The sequence below is a fragment of the Physeter macrocephalus genome, chromosome 7, assembly GCF_002837175.3.
Source record: "Physeter macrocephalus isolate SW-GA chromosome 7, ASM283717v5, whole genome shotgun sequence".
NCBI lineage: Eukaryota > Metazoa > Chordata > Mammalia > Artiodactyla > Physeteridae > Physeter > Physeter macrocephalus.
Genome location: NC_041220.1, coordinates 91,108,173 through 91,126,175, shown reverse-complemented (window position 1 = coordinate 91,126,175; position 18,003 = coordinate 91,108,173). Strand labels below are relative to the sequence as shown.

General features: G+C 40.0%; 1 protein-coding gene across 4 annotated transcripts in view; it reads left to right on the top strand.

Annotated features, from left to right (window-relative positions):
* The window catches only part of TBC1D19 (TBC1 domain family member 19), a 166,912-nt gene that overhangs the window by 124,952 nt on the left and 23,957 nt on the right, over positions 1 to 18,003 (top strand). For all 4 annotated transcript variants that reach the window (XM_007125144.3, XM_007125146.4, XM_028492081.2 and 1 more), the window contains 2 exons: positions 971 to 1,055; positions 4,406 to 4,450. In XM_007125144.3, the coding sequence (XP_007125206.1) occupies positions 971 to 1,055; positions 4,406 to 4,450 (130 nt within the window). The remainder of the gene's footprint in view (positions 1 to 970; positions 1,056 to 4,405; positions 4,451 to 18,003) is intronic.

Genomic DNA, 18,003 nt, shown 5'->3' with positions numbered 1-18,003 from the left:
GACTTATATATACTACCAAATGTAAAATAGATAGCTAGTGGGAAGCAGCCGCATAGCACAGGGAGATCAGCTCAGTGCTTTGTGACCACCTAGGGGGGTGGGAGGGAGATGCAAGAGAGAGGAGATATGGGGATATATGTATATGTATAGCTGATTCACTTTGCTATAAAGCAGAAACTAACACACCATTGTAAAGCAATTATATTCCAATAAAGATGTTAAAAAAAAAAGAATCAACTGGTAGTTAGTAACTTGCATTTTCTGCTGTTGTTTAAGGTTTAGGTGACTAACAGTGAGAAATCTTTGGATGAACTTTACCCATCACACTTGGTATCTACTGTTAACACTTACCATCGGTGTACCAATAGAGGGCACTCTTCCCATTGAGAGGCACAGTACTGAACTTGAAAGATTCTATCTCAGTGCCTCTCAAGCAGAAGTAGCAATGAATTACCTGTTATAAAACAGTGCTTACATATATATGGAATCCAAAAAAAAAAATGGTTCTGAAGAACCTAGGGGCAGGACAGGAATAAAGACGCAGACGTAGAGAATGGACTTGAGGACACGGGGAGGGGAAAGGGTAAGCTGGGACGAAGCAAGACAGTGGCATGGACATATATACACTACCAAATGTAAAATAGACAGCTAGTGGGAAGCAGCCGCGTAGCACTGGGAGATCAGCTCTGTGCTTTGTAACCGTCTAGAGGGGTGGGATAGGAAGGGTGGGAGGGAGACGCAAGAGGGAAGGGATATGGGGATATATGTATACGTATAGCTGATTCACTTTGTTATACAGCAGAAACTAACACAACATTGTAAAGCAGTTATATTCCAATAAAGATGTTTAAAAAAAATAAAAAGTACACAAGTTAACACAACATTGTAATGCAACCATATTTCAATAAAAAATAAATTAAAGGAAAAAAAACAGTGCTTAATTGTTTGTTTCTTCCAATGTTGTACCCAGGTATTACTTTGTTTCTCCCGAGATACATCTGTGTTGGGTCACTTTGCATACAACAGTGCTTCACCACCGAAATCATACATAAGAGGTAAAATCTTACTATATAAAGGAAGTATTCTTTAACACTTACATAATCATGCCAAGACTGTTTATTGTGTGTGTGTGTGTGTGTGTGTGTGTGTGTGTGTGTGTGTGTGCGCTCTGTTGCGGCCTCTCCCGTTGCGGAGCACAGGCTCCGGACGCGCGGGCTCAGCGGCCATGCTCACGGGCCCAGCCGCTCCGCGGCATGTGGGGTCCTCCCAGACCGGGGCGCGAACCCGGTTCCCCTGCATCGGCAGGCGGACGCGCAACCACTGCGCCACCAGGGAAGCCCCAAGACTGTTTATTTTATAGCATATATTGGTTGTCAAAATTTTTGTCGTAAATTATTTAATAAGATGTCTCTCAGGTTATTGTAACCATCTTTCACTCGCACTTAAATCAGTGCCCAAGCCACTTATCGCAGATCACAGGAAAGTGGTTCCCAAAAACAGCATTTAAAATTACTTTTTTATTTTTCCTGTTTGCTCTCACTTCTGTTGCTGTTTTTGCCATATCTGTTGACTTTTATTTACCCTTCCAACTATGAGTTTATCAGTTGAATTTGCTTTTTTTTTTGCTTTCTTTATTCCTTCTCTCAAAATGTTACACCACACTTAAAGTTTGATATAATTTATATGCTATTAGCTTTCTTAATTCTATTTTAGTGCTTTCTTCTCTTTATCACTAGCTGCCTACAAGATAATGCTATTCCAGTATCCTGCTATCACCTGGCAATTGAACTAATTTCGGCTGGAAGCCTTTCCCCAATTTCTCCTTTTTATTAAGTAGTGAACACCCAGCACTGGAAGCTTATAAGCCTATTGTGTGTGGTCATTCTGCTATTCCCTTAAAGAAAGATGCTGTTTGTCCTGTATCTCCTAAGTCCAACTGTCTGCCTGATTACTACGACCGCTGCCCTAAGACAGACCCCACATTGCCAGTGCTGGGATCAGGCTCCCCCCACTTGGGGGCTCTCTTGGTTACATTGCTTCTATACTGAATTGATAGAAACATTTGGTTTACTTGTTTGTTTCTTTCACATCAGCTGCTGAAAAACTGATTATAGAACTTATCTAATGGACTTACCTCTAAATTCAGCCAAATTTTAATTCAGCCCTCCATTAGTTGATCCTGTCTTAACCTAGCTAACTTTGATTCTCTGTTTATTCCACATTACCCCATTTTCATTCTAAGCCTCTATATATTCCCTAAACATGGAAGGATTCCCACTCCTCCACCCCCAAAATCATAGGTTCTTGAAGAACTAGCCTATGTCTCACAGTATCAGAAAAACTCAGATTATTTCCTTCTATGTAGGGAAAAACCCAGTTCTTTCCTACTGTGTTTTGCTCCTGTGTTTTTAATTTACTACTCACACAAAGCACTTCACTTCTGACACTTTTGGTTGCACATATGTGGGGAGTTTTCCCCACAATAACAAGCTAGTCTTGACACCACCTGGGTATCCTGCAGTTTAACTCAATTCTAACACTGTCTACCTAGAGATGGTGTCAGATCCCACAGGTTAAGGACTCAGTCCTCACATACATACACACACGCACACACACACACACACTTCAGACACCAGTCACAAGCTTAGGTTATCACCTGTGCTTCTGACCAACAGGCTTTAGATTGGACGTTCCAACAACCCTCTCCTTGGGTTTGACTGATTTACTAGAGAGGCCCACAGAACTCAGGGAAACACGTACTTACATTTACCAGTTGGTTAAAGGATATGATAAAGAATACAAATGAACAGCCAGATGAAGAGATACATAGGGCTGCGTCTGGGAGGGTCACAAGCATAGAAGCTTCTGTCCCCATGGAGTTGGAGTGCGTCTTCTTCCCAGCGTTGATGTGTTTGTCCACCTAGAAGCTCTTCAAACCCCCTACTTCTGGGGTTTTATGGAGTCTTCCTCACAGAGGCATGATCAATTATTAAACTCCATTTCCAGTCCCTCTGGAGTATGAGGGGATGGGGCTTCTAATCAAGACTTGGTCTTTCTGGTGACCAGCGCCCGTTCAGAAGCCCACTCAGAGTCACCCCAATAGAACAAAAGATGCTCCTAATGCTCTTATCATTTAGGAATTTGCAAGGGTTTCAGAAGCCTTGTGTCAGGGACGGCATCAGAGACAAATATTAGAATAAGAGATGCTCCTAATGCTCTTATCACTTAGGAAATTACAAGGGTTTCAGGAGCTCTGTGCCAGCAACCAGGGGCAGAGACCAATATACATTTTCCATTGTCTCACATTCACCAAGTCCACCAACCCATCATCAATTTCCCTCTCCTCTAAACCTCTAAAGCGCTTAAAGCCTGTGCCAGAAAATTTAGCAAACATATCTTAATGTTTCCTATTTTCATCTGGATTATAAGCCACATGGTTCAGACACCATATCTTATATCTACTCTGTTTGCCTCTCGGCACCTAGCCCAGTATTGAGTACCCAGCAGGTATTCTCTATCATCCATCCATCTACCTACCTACCCATCTATCATTTCATTCTCTTCTTACTCACAAGATCAATCCTTGTTGTCTCCACCCTAACCTAAACTGCTCATGCAGTTCTTCATTTCCTCTCTCCCACCATTCTCAACCAAAAAAATTTTTTTAATTAAAAATCTTACCTTAAAGCCAAGTGCAGAAATGCACGTGACTTTTCAGTAGACTCAACAGTGTTAGAAAAACTGTCAAGATAAGAGCTACCTACTTTTTCCCACCTCAGTAGAAGGTGGGAAAAAACTCAGACCTTTAAAAGTTTTGAGGAAAAACTTTTTAAAGCTCGCTTAAACATTTAATTATGGTGAATATAATTTAATTTTCTGAGATAATCCTGATTTCAAATATTTAGCCTCATTCTCAGACCATATCAATTGTTTAGGAATTCAGAAAATATTACCACCATACAGTGAAAGACATTTAATTTTAACTTTTTAACTCATTCCATAAAATGTAAACTAATGAGGTGTTGCAAAGCTTAGGACTTACTTTAATGACTAGACTAGAATTACTGATAATTAACACAACAATTCTAGGCTTACAAATAGATGCTGCTCTTCTTAAGTGCTTAAGGAGCTTGAAAACGTTTGTTCTTTTAATATTTTGTATCACTTACCTTGTAGTGCTTAAGTTTGTATTATTGACTTTAATTGATGAAAGGATTTGCTAATACCAAAAGATTGGCTGGCATATTTTCAAATTAATTCCATATCATAAAATGAAATGAAAGGAGATTGTACTATAGTCGTTTTTAAAATTCCATTAATTTTTAGTATATTCACAAAATTAATTTTTAAAGTTTTTTCTATTTTATCTAATCATATTGGAACTCACTATGGTTTTCTCTTACAGGAAAACTAGGACTAGAAGAATATGCCGTGTTTTATCCACCAAATGGTAAGAGAAATGCTATTGCTCCCTCTAGTGGGAAATAGGAAAATTACGACTTTTATAATAGCACTGTGACTTTCTTATTCTCTATCTTTAAATGGATAATAATTTATCATCTAAAATAAACCTTCTGTAGAATAACTATTCTAATTACTTTCATGTTTGTGGTAGGTTTTTGCTGAACTGTGCATATCCTTTCTGATTTTCTTTGAGACCAGTAGTAGCATTTGTGAGAAAGCTAAGCCTCAGGTGTCTAAGTCCAGGGTGCTTAGCTTTCCTCTGAAGGACATTAACTCGTCCGTCTAGGACCTTCCTTTTGGCTTTATTGGAGCAGTGCCCTAATGAGTGGATTGCCTTGTGTTGCGCTTTATTGTTCTCATGATTTGACAAGTGTAATATTTATGAAATAAAAATATTTCAAGAAATACATCACTGAAAAAAGTATGTTTTGATTAAAATGATCAAATGTATAGTGACCTCCTTGAATATTAAGTATTTCTTTGAGATTATCAGATAGTTTTAAGATATGCTCCTTGGAAAAGCAATATATAGCAGTCCTTATTATGATACTATACAGTTGCATCCTGAAGAAGTTCTTTTACTCCAGCAGAGTTAAGAACATGGGCTTTGTAATGCTGCAGACCTGGGTTCAGATCCCAGTTCTGCCAGCTTACCCTATGACCTTGGGTAAGTTATACATCTTCGCTGAACTTCAGATTTGTCATCTATAGCACATGGGTAACAGATTAAAGGAGATAACACTGTATGAAACAGCACCGGATGTGTAGTGAGCGCTCACAAAATGCAGCTGATACAAGTTGCTTTTAGCTTCTTGACTGACCAGCCCATCTGAAACTCATCCTTGGCTTTCATGGCACTGTCCTCTCCTTGTACCTCTCAGTGTGCTGTCCCAGGTTCCTTCACAGGCTAGCCTTCTCTGTCCCTCTTTAAGCACTGGCATTCCAATGTCCCACCCCACTCTTGTTCTGCTGCTCTTTTTTTTTTTTTTTTTCTGCTGCTCTTCTTTTCACACATTTTCCTAGGACTTCTTATCTGCTCTCTTGCTTCTATTTGTTAATTACTCTAAAACTGATATCTTCAATTCTGACTTCTACATTATTTAACTCAGATTTAACTTGAACTAATTAATCTTCATATGCCCACTATTTAAAAAAGAAAAAAAAAACAAAAGCAAACTTAAATTTGAAAAACAAAACGATAACAACAAGATAAAGCAAACACTTTCCTCTTTCTCTCTCCCGTTAATTGTACTCTCATTTAACCAGTAATTCAAGACCTAAAATCTGGTAGTCATCCTTGATTCCTTTCAATCTTGGACCCCCTTCATCTAATAAATCACCAGGATCATCCAATTTTATCTTTAAACTATATCTGGAACCCTCTCTACCTCACCATAACTACTACCTTGCCCTCATTCAGGCTTTACTATCTCTAGTTTATTCATTGTAACTGACACCTAACTTGTCTCCCTTCCTCCAGTTTTTTCTAGCTTTTCTCTGTCTTTTACAATGCTGTCTCAGTTATACATCTGAAAGGAAAATCTGAAAATTGCCATTTTTCTCCTTAAAGTTTTATTAATGGCTCCCCATTTCTTTATAAGCAATGTCCAAGCCTCTCAGCATGGCATAAGAGAACCTCTCTTGACTCTGGCCCCTATTCAGTCTAACTCCTAGCTTCATTTCTCACCATTTCCTATTTCACTTATTTTTTTAATCGCAACAATATCAAATTATTAATTCTTTACACAAACATAGCTACATACTCTCAAAAAAGCACTATGCTGCTTTCCTACCTCATGACTTCTGTTCCTATGCTTGTAATGGTGCATTCAACATTTCTTCACCTGGCTGCTCTCTGGTTCAGCTCAGGCATGATCCTCTTCAGGAGACTTCCTTTGGAACCCCAGGTGAGGTTAAGGGCCCTTCCTCTAGGCTCCCATAGTACCCAGTGTGAATATCTTTGGTATCCTTACTATATTATCTTGGCATTAATTGTTTATGCTTTAGCTCCCCCTCTAGATTGCAAGCCTCTTGAGGTTTAGGACCATATCATTCATTTTTGCTCCTCCAGTATCTAGCTATAGTAGGACCTTAATGAGTATTTATTTGAACTAAATTAGAGGCTTTTTAATCTTAACATTTATGTGTAAACTTTGTTACATCTGTCTCCCCAGAGACTTAATTTTCATATAACATTTTATATTTATATAAGAATCGGAAAATAAGAAAAAATAAATACCTCTGAAAGGCCAAATGAGATGTCCGTGGAGTCAAGTTTTTTTTCTCTATTCATATATAGGAGAGCTTTTCCAACTTAGTTTAGAATATATTCGCTTTTACTTAACACACATGCCTAACAAATTTGGTTTGCTGGTTTTTATGACCCCTGTAACAAAAGAAGTATGGAAAGAAACTGATATACATAGGAAAAATGATTAACAACAGTAGAAGTGAAAATCAGAGACCTCACAAAGGAAAATAGAAAAGCTATAAAATAGCATATAAAAGCACTCCTGCAAATCAGTCTGGGACCATTTTATGTAAAAGCCAATAACCCTCCACCCTTTAAATAAGTATCATTGGGTTGTAACATATTATAGTAATTTAAGACTTTTATAATGAGCTAAGGCACCAAGGAAAAAAATATTGCTATAACAATAATAGTAATAGTAATCACAGCAGTAGCAGCTAACATTTTTCCATGCAGAACTATATACTGAGCAGTGTGCTAAGTACATCCCATGTATTAATTCATTTAATCCTTACAAGAACCTTCTGAGGCAGCTACTAGTATTATCCCTATTTATAGATAAAGAAGCTGAGGCACAGAGTGTTAACTTGCCCAGCTGGTGAGTGGCAAAGCCAGGCTTTGAACCCAAGTTCTTTGACTTCAGAAAAGAAGTCAGACTTTTTTTTTTTAACTTTCTTTTTTTAAAAAAAATGTGTTTATCATTTATTTTAGGCTGCGTTGGGTCTTAGCTGCAGCACGCGGGATCTTCGTTAAGGCATGCAGGATCTTTCATTGCGGCGCACAGGCTCTTTGTTGCAGTGTGCAGGCTTCTCTCTAGTTGTGGCGTGCTGGTTTTTCTCGTCTCTAGTTGTGACATGCAGGCTCCAGACCAGGTGGGCTGTGTAGTTTGCAGCACGTAGGCTCTAGTTGAGGCGCACGAGCTCAGTAGTTGTGGCATGCCGGCTTATTGCCCCGAGGCATGTGGGATCTTATTTCACGACCAGGGGTGGAACCTGAGTCCCCTGCATTGTAAGGCAGATTCTTTACCACTGGACCACCAGGGAAGTCCCAAGAAGCAGTATTGTTAATCACCATGCCCTACTACCTCAGAAAAATGTTACTGAGTTCATTGTAGTATCTTTTAGAAGAAAATTAAGCGGTTAATATATTGAAAAATTTGATGTATATAACAGGTTCTAGAAACAATTTCATCCAGAAAAAAAAATAGTTTAATGTTTAATGGGATAAACTCATTTATTATAAGCTTATGAAAGAAAAATGCTACTGAATTTTGGAAAGAGAAGATTGTGGTATTTTAATTTACCTACCTTTTTTGATTCAAGATCTATATTTCCCCCTGTGGCATGAGAAAGCTGCACCAGGAATGTGGGCAGTTGTCTTTATAGCCACCAAATTAGAGAGTGGGGCATAGTAGGTGGGTAAATTAAAAGCTGTTCATAAGCTGTTCATAATCTTAATACTTAAGTATCACTTCTTGTCTCAGGTTGTTTTAGAACCTTACCAGAATCAGAGGAGATTCTTCTCTGGTGATTGAGTCTGAAACTGCAGAACAAGAAGAGACAAAGAGCAGTCAGTCCGCTGTCCCTTTGCTCTTTACTCAAGGCAATACCACGCAACATTTGTATATTACCCACCCTGTTTTTCAACCTCTGCCAAAGATAGCATTACTTTGAAATCTCAAGGACACCTCTCCCACTGGCACCAAAAGTGGCCTGGCTTTCACGGTCACAGGGGCTCACCCAGAGAGCTTTTGCTGCAGCTCACTGACACACTGTCCACCCCTGACCCGGCAGCTGCTTAAACAGGGACAGAGGTTTGCTCACTCACTTCCGCACTGTGATCTCCTTTCCTAGGATGGAAGTAACAGGCCGTCGTGGCATCGGACATTACCCTGTCGCCTTATTTGAAGCCTTGTCAGTGGAAAGACTTTCTCTAATAGATTTATTAAACAACTGGTGAGCAAACATTTCTGAGCTGAAGGAGACTCCTCACAGGAAATTTTTAAGCTTTTCTTGTTTTTATTCTTTGTTCAACATGTATAACTTTATTCATTCATTTGATAAATACTTATTAAAGGACACAGATAAAGTACCTGCTGCCAAGGAGCTTACATTCTAGTGAGGGAGACATACAATAAACAAGTACATAAGTAGCTACCATAAATAAATAACTCTGAAAATAATTTCAGAGAGTGATGACGTGAACAATTAAAGGGAACAGAAATTGATGGTAGGTAGGGAGGTGGGGGAAGGGCACAGCTATTGTAGATAAGGAAGTCAGAAAAGATGCCTCTGAGGAGGTAGAATGTGAACAGAGCCCAGAATGTGCAGAGTGAGCTGTGCAAAGGAGGAGGAGAAGAGCACTCCAAAGGGAATGCACAGCATGTTTAAAGTCCTAAGAAGAACATACTTGATGAACTAAAGAACAACAGGATGGCCAGTGTGACTCATGAGAGTGAGCAAAACATAAACTGGTACAAGGTGAGGTGAGAGGTAGACAGGGGCCAGGCCAGTTAGGGGGACAGTTGTTCTACAGTTTTGTCTAGTAAGTCCAATGTCTGGGCTCCTTTAGGGGCAGTTTCTATTAATTTCTTGTTTTGCTGTGAATAGACTATACTTATTTCTTTGCATGCATAGTAATTTTTTTGTTGTTGATAACTGGATATCTTGAGCATTACATTGTGGTAACTCTGAAAAATCAGATTTTCTCCCCTCCCCAGAACTTGCTGTTGCTTGTTGTGGGTTGTAGTTTTTTAGTGACTTTTCTAAACTGTTTCTGTACAAATTATCTTTTTTTGGATTGAGTGCCCCCTGAAGTCTCTGTTCCATTAGCTTAGTGATCAGTTAGTGATTTGACAGAGATTTCCTTAAATGTCTGAAACCAAAATCAGTCTTTACTGATATACTCTGCGTAGGGAGTACTCCTTCAAGGCTTAGCCAGGCCATTTACGGCTCTGCCTTAGCTTTCACTTCTTGCTTGCACACAGCCAAGAAATCAGGCAGAAATGAAAGCTGAAGTTCTTCTCAGGTCTTTTCTAGATTCCTCTCATTACAGAGGAGCTTTTCAAAGCCTTTATCCCTCCATATTTATGCTTCTCCAATCTCTTCCTCCCGAGGCTTTTCAGTCTGCCTAGTCCTTGCCCCATCTGTTCTTCCTTGCTGCCCCAGGTGGCTAAGGCTAATACATTTGCTTTTATTTTTAAAAAATGAATAAATCTGATAAATATCACCTGGCTGGCCACTTCAGCCCAATTCCTCAGGTAACTACTAGACAGGTCAAAACACACAACCACAATTTTTTGATTTAGGATCTACATTGCCCCCTCTGGCATGAGAAAGCTGCACCAGGAATGTGGACAGTTGTCTTTATAGCCACCAAACTAGAGAGTGGGGGGTAGTAGGTGGGTAAATTAAAATACCACAATCTTCTCTTTCCAAAATTCAGTAGCATCTTTCTTTATTAAGGATTTCCTTGGTTGTAAGTTTTTTATTAGATTCCAGAATTCAAAACAGCTGATTCTAACAGTTCTAGCCAGTTTAACCATTGCTATAGCGGAGGGATGGTGTTTTAGAGTTTTCTACTTCATTCTTCTCAGTGACATCTCTCCTCCAGTTCCTGATGAATATTTTTAAAAGATCATCCTGACTACTATATAGAATAAAAGTATAAGCTCCAAGAGAACAAGGACCTTAATAGTTTCATGACCAACATTATCTAGCATCTAGAATCATGCATGGCATAAAGTCACTGCTCAGGAAACATTATTGAATGAGTGAGCTAAGGAATGAGGGAATGAATGTAGAAGGATATAAAGGAGCAAGAATAGAAGCAAGGAGCTGAGACTTATAGGAAAAATTTACATAGATCTGACTGAGACTTAAACAAACATCAGAATTTGCTAATACCATTTGTTTCCTACAAGACAAAATAAGTAATTGCTAGTGAACATTAGGGAGAGGAGTGTTAGGACTCCAGAGCAGTGGTTCTCCAGTAAGGGCAATTCCACCCCCTTACCCTCCAGGGACATTTGGCAATGTCTGAAGACACTTCTGGTTGTCAGAGGGGAGGGATATTCTACCAGTGTCTCCTGGTTAGAGGCCAGGGTTGCTGCTAAACATCCTACGGTGTGCAGGACAACCCCTCACAACAAAGATTAGGAAAGGCTCTTGGAAGAAATAACAAAAATATATCATTTTAAATCTGCCTGCAAGTGTCAGGTTGATAAATAGCAGTGTACTTTGTTATCTAAATTAATTAAATAAATTTAAAACATCTCATAATCCAAAATTCATGTCATGTGTAACTTTGGACATAAATTGAAAAACTAATTGTTTAAAGTATCATTTCTAGATTGATATTTAAACATGGTTATGTTCTGATGTTTTGGGAACTTTTAACTACTAAAATAAACTAACAAAGTCATATTCTGAAGTTCCAATTCAGAAAGATAACAGAAATAGCTAGAAAACAATTTGACCATTGTCCTAATCCCTATGCTTACTGACCTGTAGGCTACATGTAAAATGAGAATAAACAGAGGAAATGATTATTTCAACATTGAATTAAATAAATTATACTAAGTAATCCCAAATGAAAGAGTGTAAAAATTTGCTTTCAACTGGAATGATGTTAAAGTGAATCAGATGTGAGAGTTATGGTACAACTGTAAACGCTAAGTATTAATAGAGACAGTGAGGAAATGAAGGGAAAATATTTAGTAAGTGCAAAGCTTGTTAATATTTGGGGTGTTTTCTGAGTCATATTTACTATTTATATCTCATCTAGTTCAAGATTTATTTTTGTTGATGATGTTTACCATTCTGGACTATGTCAAAGGCCCCTTAAATCATTACTTTATAAAGTTATTTCTATTGAATGGAGTAGGCAGTTAATATTTTAGACTTTCTTCAGTTAGATAGAGGTAGGCTAGGATCTTAAAATAATCACTCATAGCAGGGTTGTAGAACTCTGAGGCCAGATTAGCGATGGTGTCCCAAGCATCCCAATGCCTGTTAGAAGTACACTCTTGGATGAAGGCCAGGTGGATGAAACTTGACCCTTGAAAGACTGAAGTGGTGAGAGGGAAAGGAAAGGATTTTGAAAAACTGGTCAAGAACATGACAGCCTCTGAGATCAAAGAAATGTTTTAGGTGGTATGTGCCCTCGAGTGTTAATGAATTCACTGCTTCTTATGCCTCCTACTTTTGTTTGCCAGAATCTGACTTTGTCCTTCTTCAACAGAGCAAACTATGTACCCTCTTCTGGAATCTTAAGCCCTGGTTAATCTTGATTAAGCAGAAGTGAACCTTTATTTAATACTGACAAAATTTTTTTTTCCTTAGGTTTAAGCTGATACTTAAATGTGGTACTCTCCCTTCTGAGAGCATAAAATCGCTATAGTTAGTGAGCATCTGCTGTGTACTAAATACTATACTGGTATGCTTTAAATACATTAACTCGTTGGTACTTTAGTACAACCCAGTGAAGTTAGTATTATTTATCTCCATTTTCAAAAATGAAAATAGAGACTGAGAGAGTGTTGGTAACTTTCCTGGAGACACACAAGACTCGAATGCATGTCTGTATGACTTAGTGGGCCATTTATAATTTCAACACTGAGTTATTGAGAGCCTCCTGTCCTATATGTTAATTGCTTATTCATAAATGAATCTAATACTTTAATATCTTATTTATAAGCTGTGATTATACTTATAAATGCTTGAATTTCCATCATTAACAACATATATTGAACATCTCACTTGTAGAAAATACTGTGCTGGTTGCTGAAGACGATACACAGTATGAATTGTGGCCCTTGCCTCAAATAGCTTATAACCTAGCTGCTTAGAGAGCAGCTATAGATTTCAGGACTTGGGGGAAATATGGTGAAAGTGTGATTAACAATGGGTCATCTTAATACATGCATCCCTTTTGCTTCTTGGCAGTTCACTAATTCATTCACTCTAACCTTCCTAACGAAAAGTGCTCTGTCCTGATTAAGGTATTCCTATACTTAGGACATCTTTAATTAATATTTGTAGAAGATGAAAATAATAATAGTAAGGTCTTCATTTCTGACTACTTTAACATGCTTGTTTAAAGGTTTCTGCAGTACTTAATAAAGGAAGGAAAAAGTGTTTTTGCCTAAGAATATAGAGGTTTTGTATAATAGCAACCTGTTTTGATATTTAGTATTTAGAAAGTTATCATGTATGCTTATATTTTTGTAAGGTATCAAAATATGCCTTCTAGGGCTTCCCTGGTGGCGCAGTGGTTGCGCGTCCGCCTGCCGATGCAGGGGAACCGGGTTCGCGCCCCGGTCTGGGAAGATCCCACGTGCCGCGGAGCGGCTGGGCCCGTGAGCCATGGCCGCTGAGCCTGCGCGTCCGGAGCCTGTGCCCCGCAACGGGAGAGGCCGCAACAGAGGGAGGCCCGCATACCACCAAAAAAAAAAAAAATATGCCTTCTATTTATGAACTTATTTTTCTCTCTTAGTTTTTCTTTCACACGTCAACATGATTAGGTGAAGGTGAACTTTTAAAATTATTTGTTAAAAGTTTATAATCAATAAAGGAGATAAAATGAAGCTGCAATTAGGGAAGATAGAAAAAAGATGGGTGTTCACAAGAAGAAAAAGAGACTCAACCAAAGATATAAACAGAGAGAGAAATTAAAAAAGAAAGATGGTCTTTGGGCCCTCCTAAGTATTCCATTGAACTAGAGCTGGTGGCTATAGTGTCCTTAGGAATATTGACTTTCAGTGTGTGTATCTAATCTGGTTTTGAACTTTTTGTTTTTATTTTTTTTTAATTTTATTTATTTATTTATTTTTGTGGTATGCGGGCCTCCCTCTGCTGCGGCCTCTCCCGCTGCGGAGCACAGGCTCCGGACGCGCAGGCTCAGCGGCCATGGCCCACAGGCCCAGCCGCTCCGCGGCATGTGGGATCCTCCCAGACCGGGGCGCGAACCCGGTTCCCCTGCATCGGCAGGTGGACGCGCAACCACTGCGCCACCAGGGAAGCCCTGAACTTTTTGTTTTTAGAAAGCAAAAAACTTTTAAGTTGGTAAAGAATGTTAACCATTGGAAGTTTCTCATATGTCCAGTTTGCTTCACGTCTCACAAATTTTTCTGTATTTGCCCTAGACACAATTGTTGAACATAGAACTCTAGGGTTAGATGATATTTCAGAGACAATCTTAGTCCCTTTTAATGACAACCAATTACTGAAGCTCAGGAGGTTTGATGACTTTCCTAAGGTTACCCAGCTGGTTTCTGATAAGCGCACAGTGGAATCCTGATCTCCCGACTAGAGACCAATAAATTTCTTGCTCCTTCTCTATTCATCATTAACTTACCCATTTACCCATTCATTCATTCAGCAAAACTATATTCATTATCAACTATGTGGCATCATAAAATGCATACAAAGATGAATAAAACATATTTCCCGTCCTCTGGAGCAATCTGTTAAACAACTAGTGATAACACAAAATACTGTGAAATTATAGTGATGGAAATGTGAACAAAGTGCCATGAGAATGCAGAAGAATGAGCATTTAATTATGATTAAGAGATTTGTTATGTTTCTCTGAGATGTTACTTGTCCTTAGCAGGGTTTTGATAGACATTAAAGCAATTCATGGTACACAATTACCAAGTTCAAAGCTACCAAAGTATGGAAGTGCATGATGAGTTCTGATGATGATGAATAATCTAGTGTGGCTGTACCACAGTAGATATAGAGTCAGGATGACAAAGGGGAGGTAGATATATCTCAGGTTTCCATCATGAATGGTTAAGATCAGATCAAGATTTTGAATTTCACTCTGTAGACACTTAGCCTATATTATAAGGCTAGAATGTGAATTCCATAAATATAGAGAAAATGTTATATTCATTTTAATCTCTCCAGAGGCTACAGAGTAGGTTTTTAAACAATGTTTAATTGTGTGAGTAGGAGCTCAGCAAATACTTGGTGGATGGATGAATGGTCAGAGGAAAATCCTCGATAGATGTAGAGGTCTTTTTCATGGTCTCATCAACCTTTTTAGAAGATAACCTGAACCATTACGAAAGTTTGTTGGAGGGCAGAGAGTTTTGGTAAAGGGATACCAATTAGGAGGCTCTTGCAGGACCATAGGTAAGAGTTCATCAGAGGCTGAACTCAGCCCTGGCAGTAGGAAGGAAGCGAACAGTTGAAAAATGGTAGAGGTAGATTCTCTAGGACTGCATATATTCATTCCACAAACATTTAATGAGTACCTTTTATATTTGGGGCAATAAGCTTGCCTCTGGGGATAGAGATAAATAAGGAATCGTTTTTGTACTCAGGTAATTTATTTCACTGGAAGAGAGAAAAACAAAAAATGATTGTATGATAAGAGAATGAAAACATCATTTGTTAAGTACTGACTTTGCATCAAGTGTTGTGCTAGGCATGTAACATACATCATCTTATTTAATTTTCACAACTTCATTGGTATTGTCCGCACTTTGCAGCTGAAGGAAAGTCTGTTCCTAATTTTTGCAGGGTCCAGGGCAAGAGTACAATTGGAAGCCCACCTACTATAAGTCTAGATTTTTAGAAGTTATAAATCAGACTAATAAACTGATAAGTAAAGTCTACTTTGTTTTCTTGTCTTGAAAAATATACCTTTGTAACAGTCTGGAAGGCCAGTTTCAGATTCAGAATTCTTAGACTCCTCAGAAGTCCCTAGCTTGTGGTATCCCTCACCCGCTTCTTATCTATGACTCTACCCCACACCTGGACAGACTTCATGCATGTGGACCCACTAGCCTGCAGGTCCAAGCTCTGTTCACATCTTCCACAAATAACCATCCTTTGGCCACCTCTCCATCCTGAGGATAGCACCCATCAAGAAGGTAGCTCCACCTAAGAGGCTGTGCAGACCCTGGAAGCTGGCTAGGAGCCTTTGGGCTGGGAATTTCAGAGTCTTGGGTGTCTGGGTTGTGGTCTGAAAGAAGGGACATGAACTCTGGGTGAGGGGTATAGTCAGAGGAGGGCCAGAGCAGGGTCCTTACTCCAAGCCCCCCTGCCTTGGTCTAAGAGCAGTACTGGATAAGGAAACAGGTTAAGTAAGCAACCTAAGTGTACACAGGTAGAAAGTGGAACCAGAATTGCTCAGGTCTGTCTAGGCTCACAGAGGAGACAGGGTACCTCAACCAGTCAGGGCAAATCAGCTGATACAAGAGTACTGATTAAAGAATGATTGGGGGTGGAGAGTCAGGGGCTGTCAGGGAGATCTTTCTAGGAGTATTGTTTAAAATCTCGCAGGGGGCTTCCCTGGGGGCGCAGTGGTTAAGAATCCGCCTGCCAATGCAGGGGACACGGGTTCGAGCCCTGGCCCGGGAAGATCCCACATGCTGTGGAGCAACTAAGCCCACGCGCCACAACTACTGAGCCTGCACTCTAGAGCCCGCGAGCCACAACTACCGAGCCCGCGTGCCACAACTACTGAAGCCCACATGCCTAGAGCCCGTGCTCTGCAACAAGAGAAGCCACTGCAATGAGAAGCCCGCACACCTCAATGAAGAGTAGCCCCCAATAGCCACAACTAGAGAAAGCCGCGCACAGCAACAAAGAACCAAAGCAGCCAAAAGTAAATAAATTAAATAAATAAATTTATTTTTAAATAAATAAAATAAAATCTCGCAGGGGTGGGGCTGGGACACAGCTAGAGGTGTAGGAGAGCATGGCCTACAGCCCTTGTCCTTAAGCCCCAGAGGCTGAAGGGCTGGCAATCAGTTTGGCAGGGTTAGAGTTGTGCTTGTGGGGTAGGGAAGAAAAATGAAGCTGCTGATGTTAGACTGTGGCTGAATCCTGAAGAGTTAAGCATTCTTTACCTTAAAGGGACAGGAAAGGAACACAATCACATTTAGGTATAAGGGCTGAGGGAGGACTAGAAAACAAAGATGACTCAAAGCTTTCTTCCTTGAAGCCTAGGGAGGTAGGGAGTTGTTTACAGAACTAGGTAGTCCAGAAGGAGGCGCAGGAAACTGGGTTTTTACTGTTTGAATTACAGGTTAATAATGAGAATACTGGTGGAAGGAGAGAGAAAACAAGTATGACAGAGTGTCGGAAAGTAGCTATATTTAAGGAGTGTGTGGAAGAGAGAACTAGTCCAAAAGACAACAGAACCAAAACAACAACTGAGCAGCAGAAGTTTCTGAGGCAGGGAGCCCAATCTGCACAGCGTCATCAGTGCCTGGTGGGCTCAAGTTTGAGAAGGAACGTTCAGTTGCCAGGGGGCCAGCACACACAGAGAGGGGAGATGCCTGGATTCAGCCATCAGGAGTTGGGGTGAGAGGGGTGGAAACCAGTTTAAGGAATTGGGGATATATATAATGTGGAAATTAAGGAAGTTACTTTGAATCGTTTTTTAAAAGTTAAGCTTGGCTTCAAGGAAAGAAGAGAGATGAGAGATTTGTTTGATGGGAAAGTAAGGTTCAGGGAAGAAAATGGACAAGTCCCCCTCCTCCTCTTCTTTGGTGTCATTATTATAGCAAGGGTATTTGTAATATCTGGCTGAAAGGTTGCAGTGAAACAGGAGAGACTGGAGAGAGGAGTACTTTGATAGGACCTACCCACCACGCCTTGCCTCTTCTCCTCCACTAGTAGGGGTGAGAGCGGATGCCACCACTCTCCGCCTTCAGGCCATTGACCTCAGGAAGCTTATCCCGGCTCACAGCAATCACCGGGGCGAAGCCCAGGGCCTCCAGTCACCTCTTACCAGGTGACTCTCATCTACTTAGCTTCAATGGCTCTTTTATCAGTAAGACCTCCTCCCTGCCCCAGCCTTTTCCTCTCTCTCCCCCTTCCCTCCATTATTTCTCTTTGTGGCACTCATCACTGTCTGACATACATTCACTTATTTTATCATGACTTTCCTGTCCCTAATAAAAAGTAGGTTCCAGACCTCAGAACAGTGTCTGGCACATAGTAGAGGCTCAATTCCTATTTGTTGAATGATGCACACAAAAGGGTGAGGAAGAAAATTGATGAGTCAGGATTCCAAAGCAGAGGTTGGCAAACTTTTCTGTAAAGGGCCAGATAGTAAATATTTTTAATTTTGCTGGCCACAAACAGTCTCTGCCACATATTCTTCTTTTTTGTTTTTTATTTTATTTTATTTTATTATTATTATTTTTTTTTGCTGTACGTGGACCTCTCACCGTTGTGGCCTCTCCCGTTGCGGAGCACAGGCTCCGGAAGCGCAGGCTCAGCGGCCATGGCTCACGGGCCCAGCCGCTCCGCAGCATGTGGGAT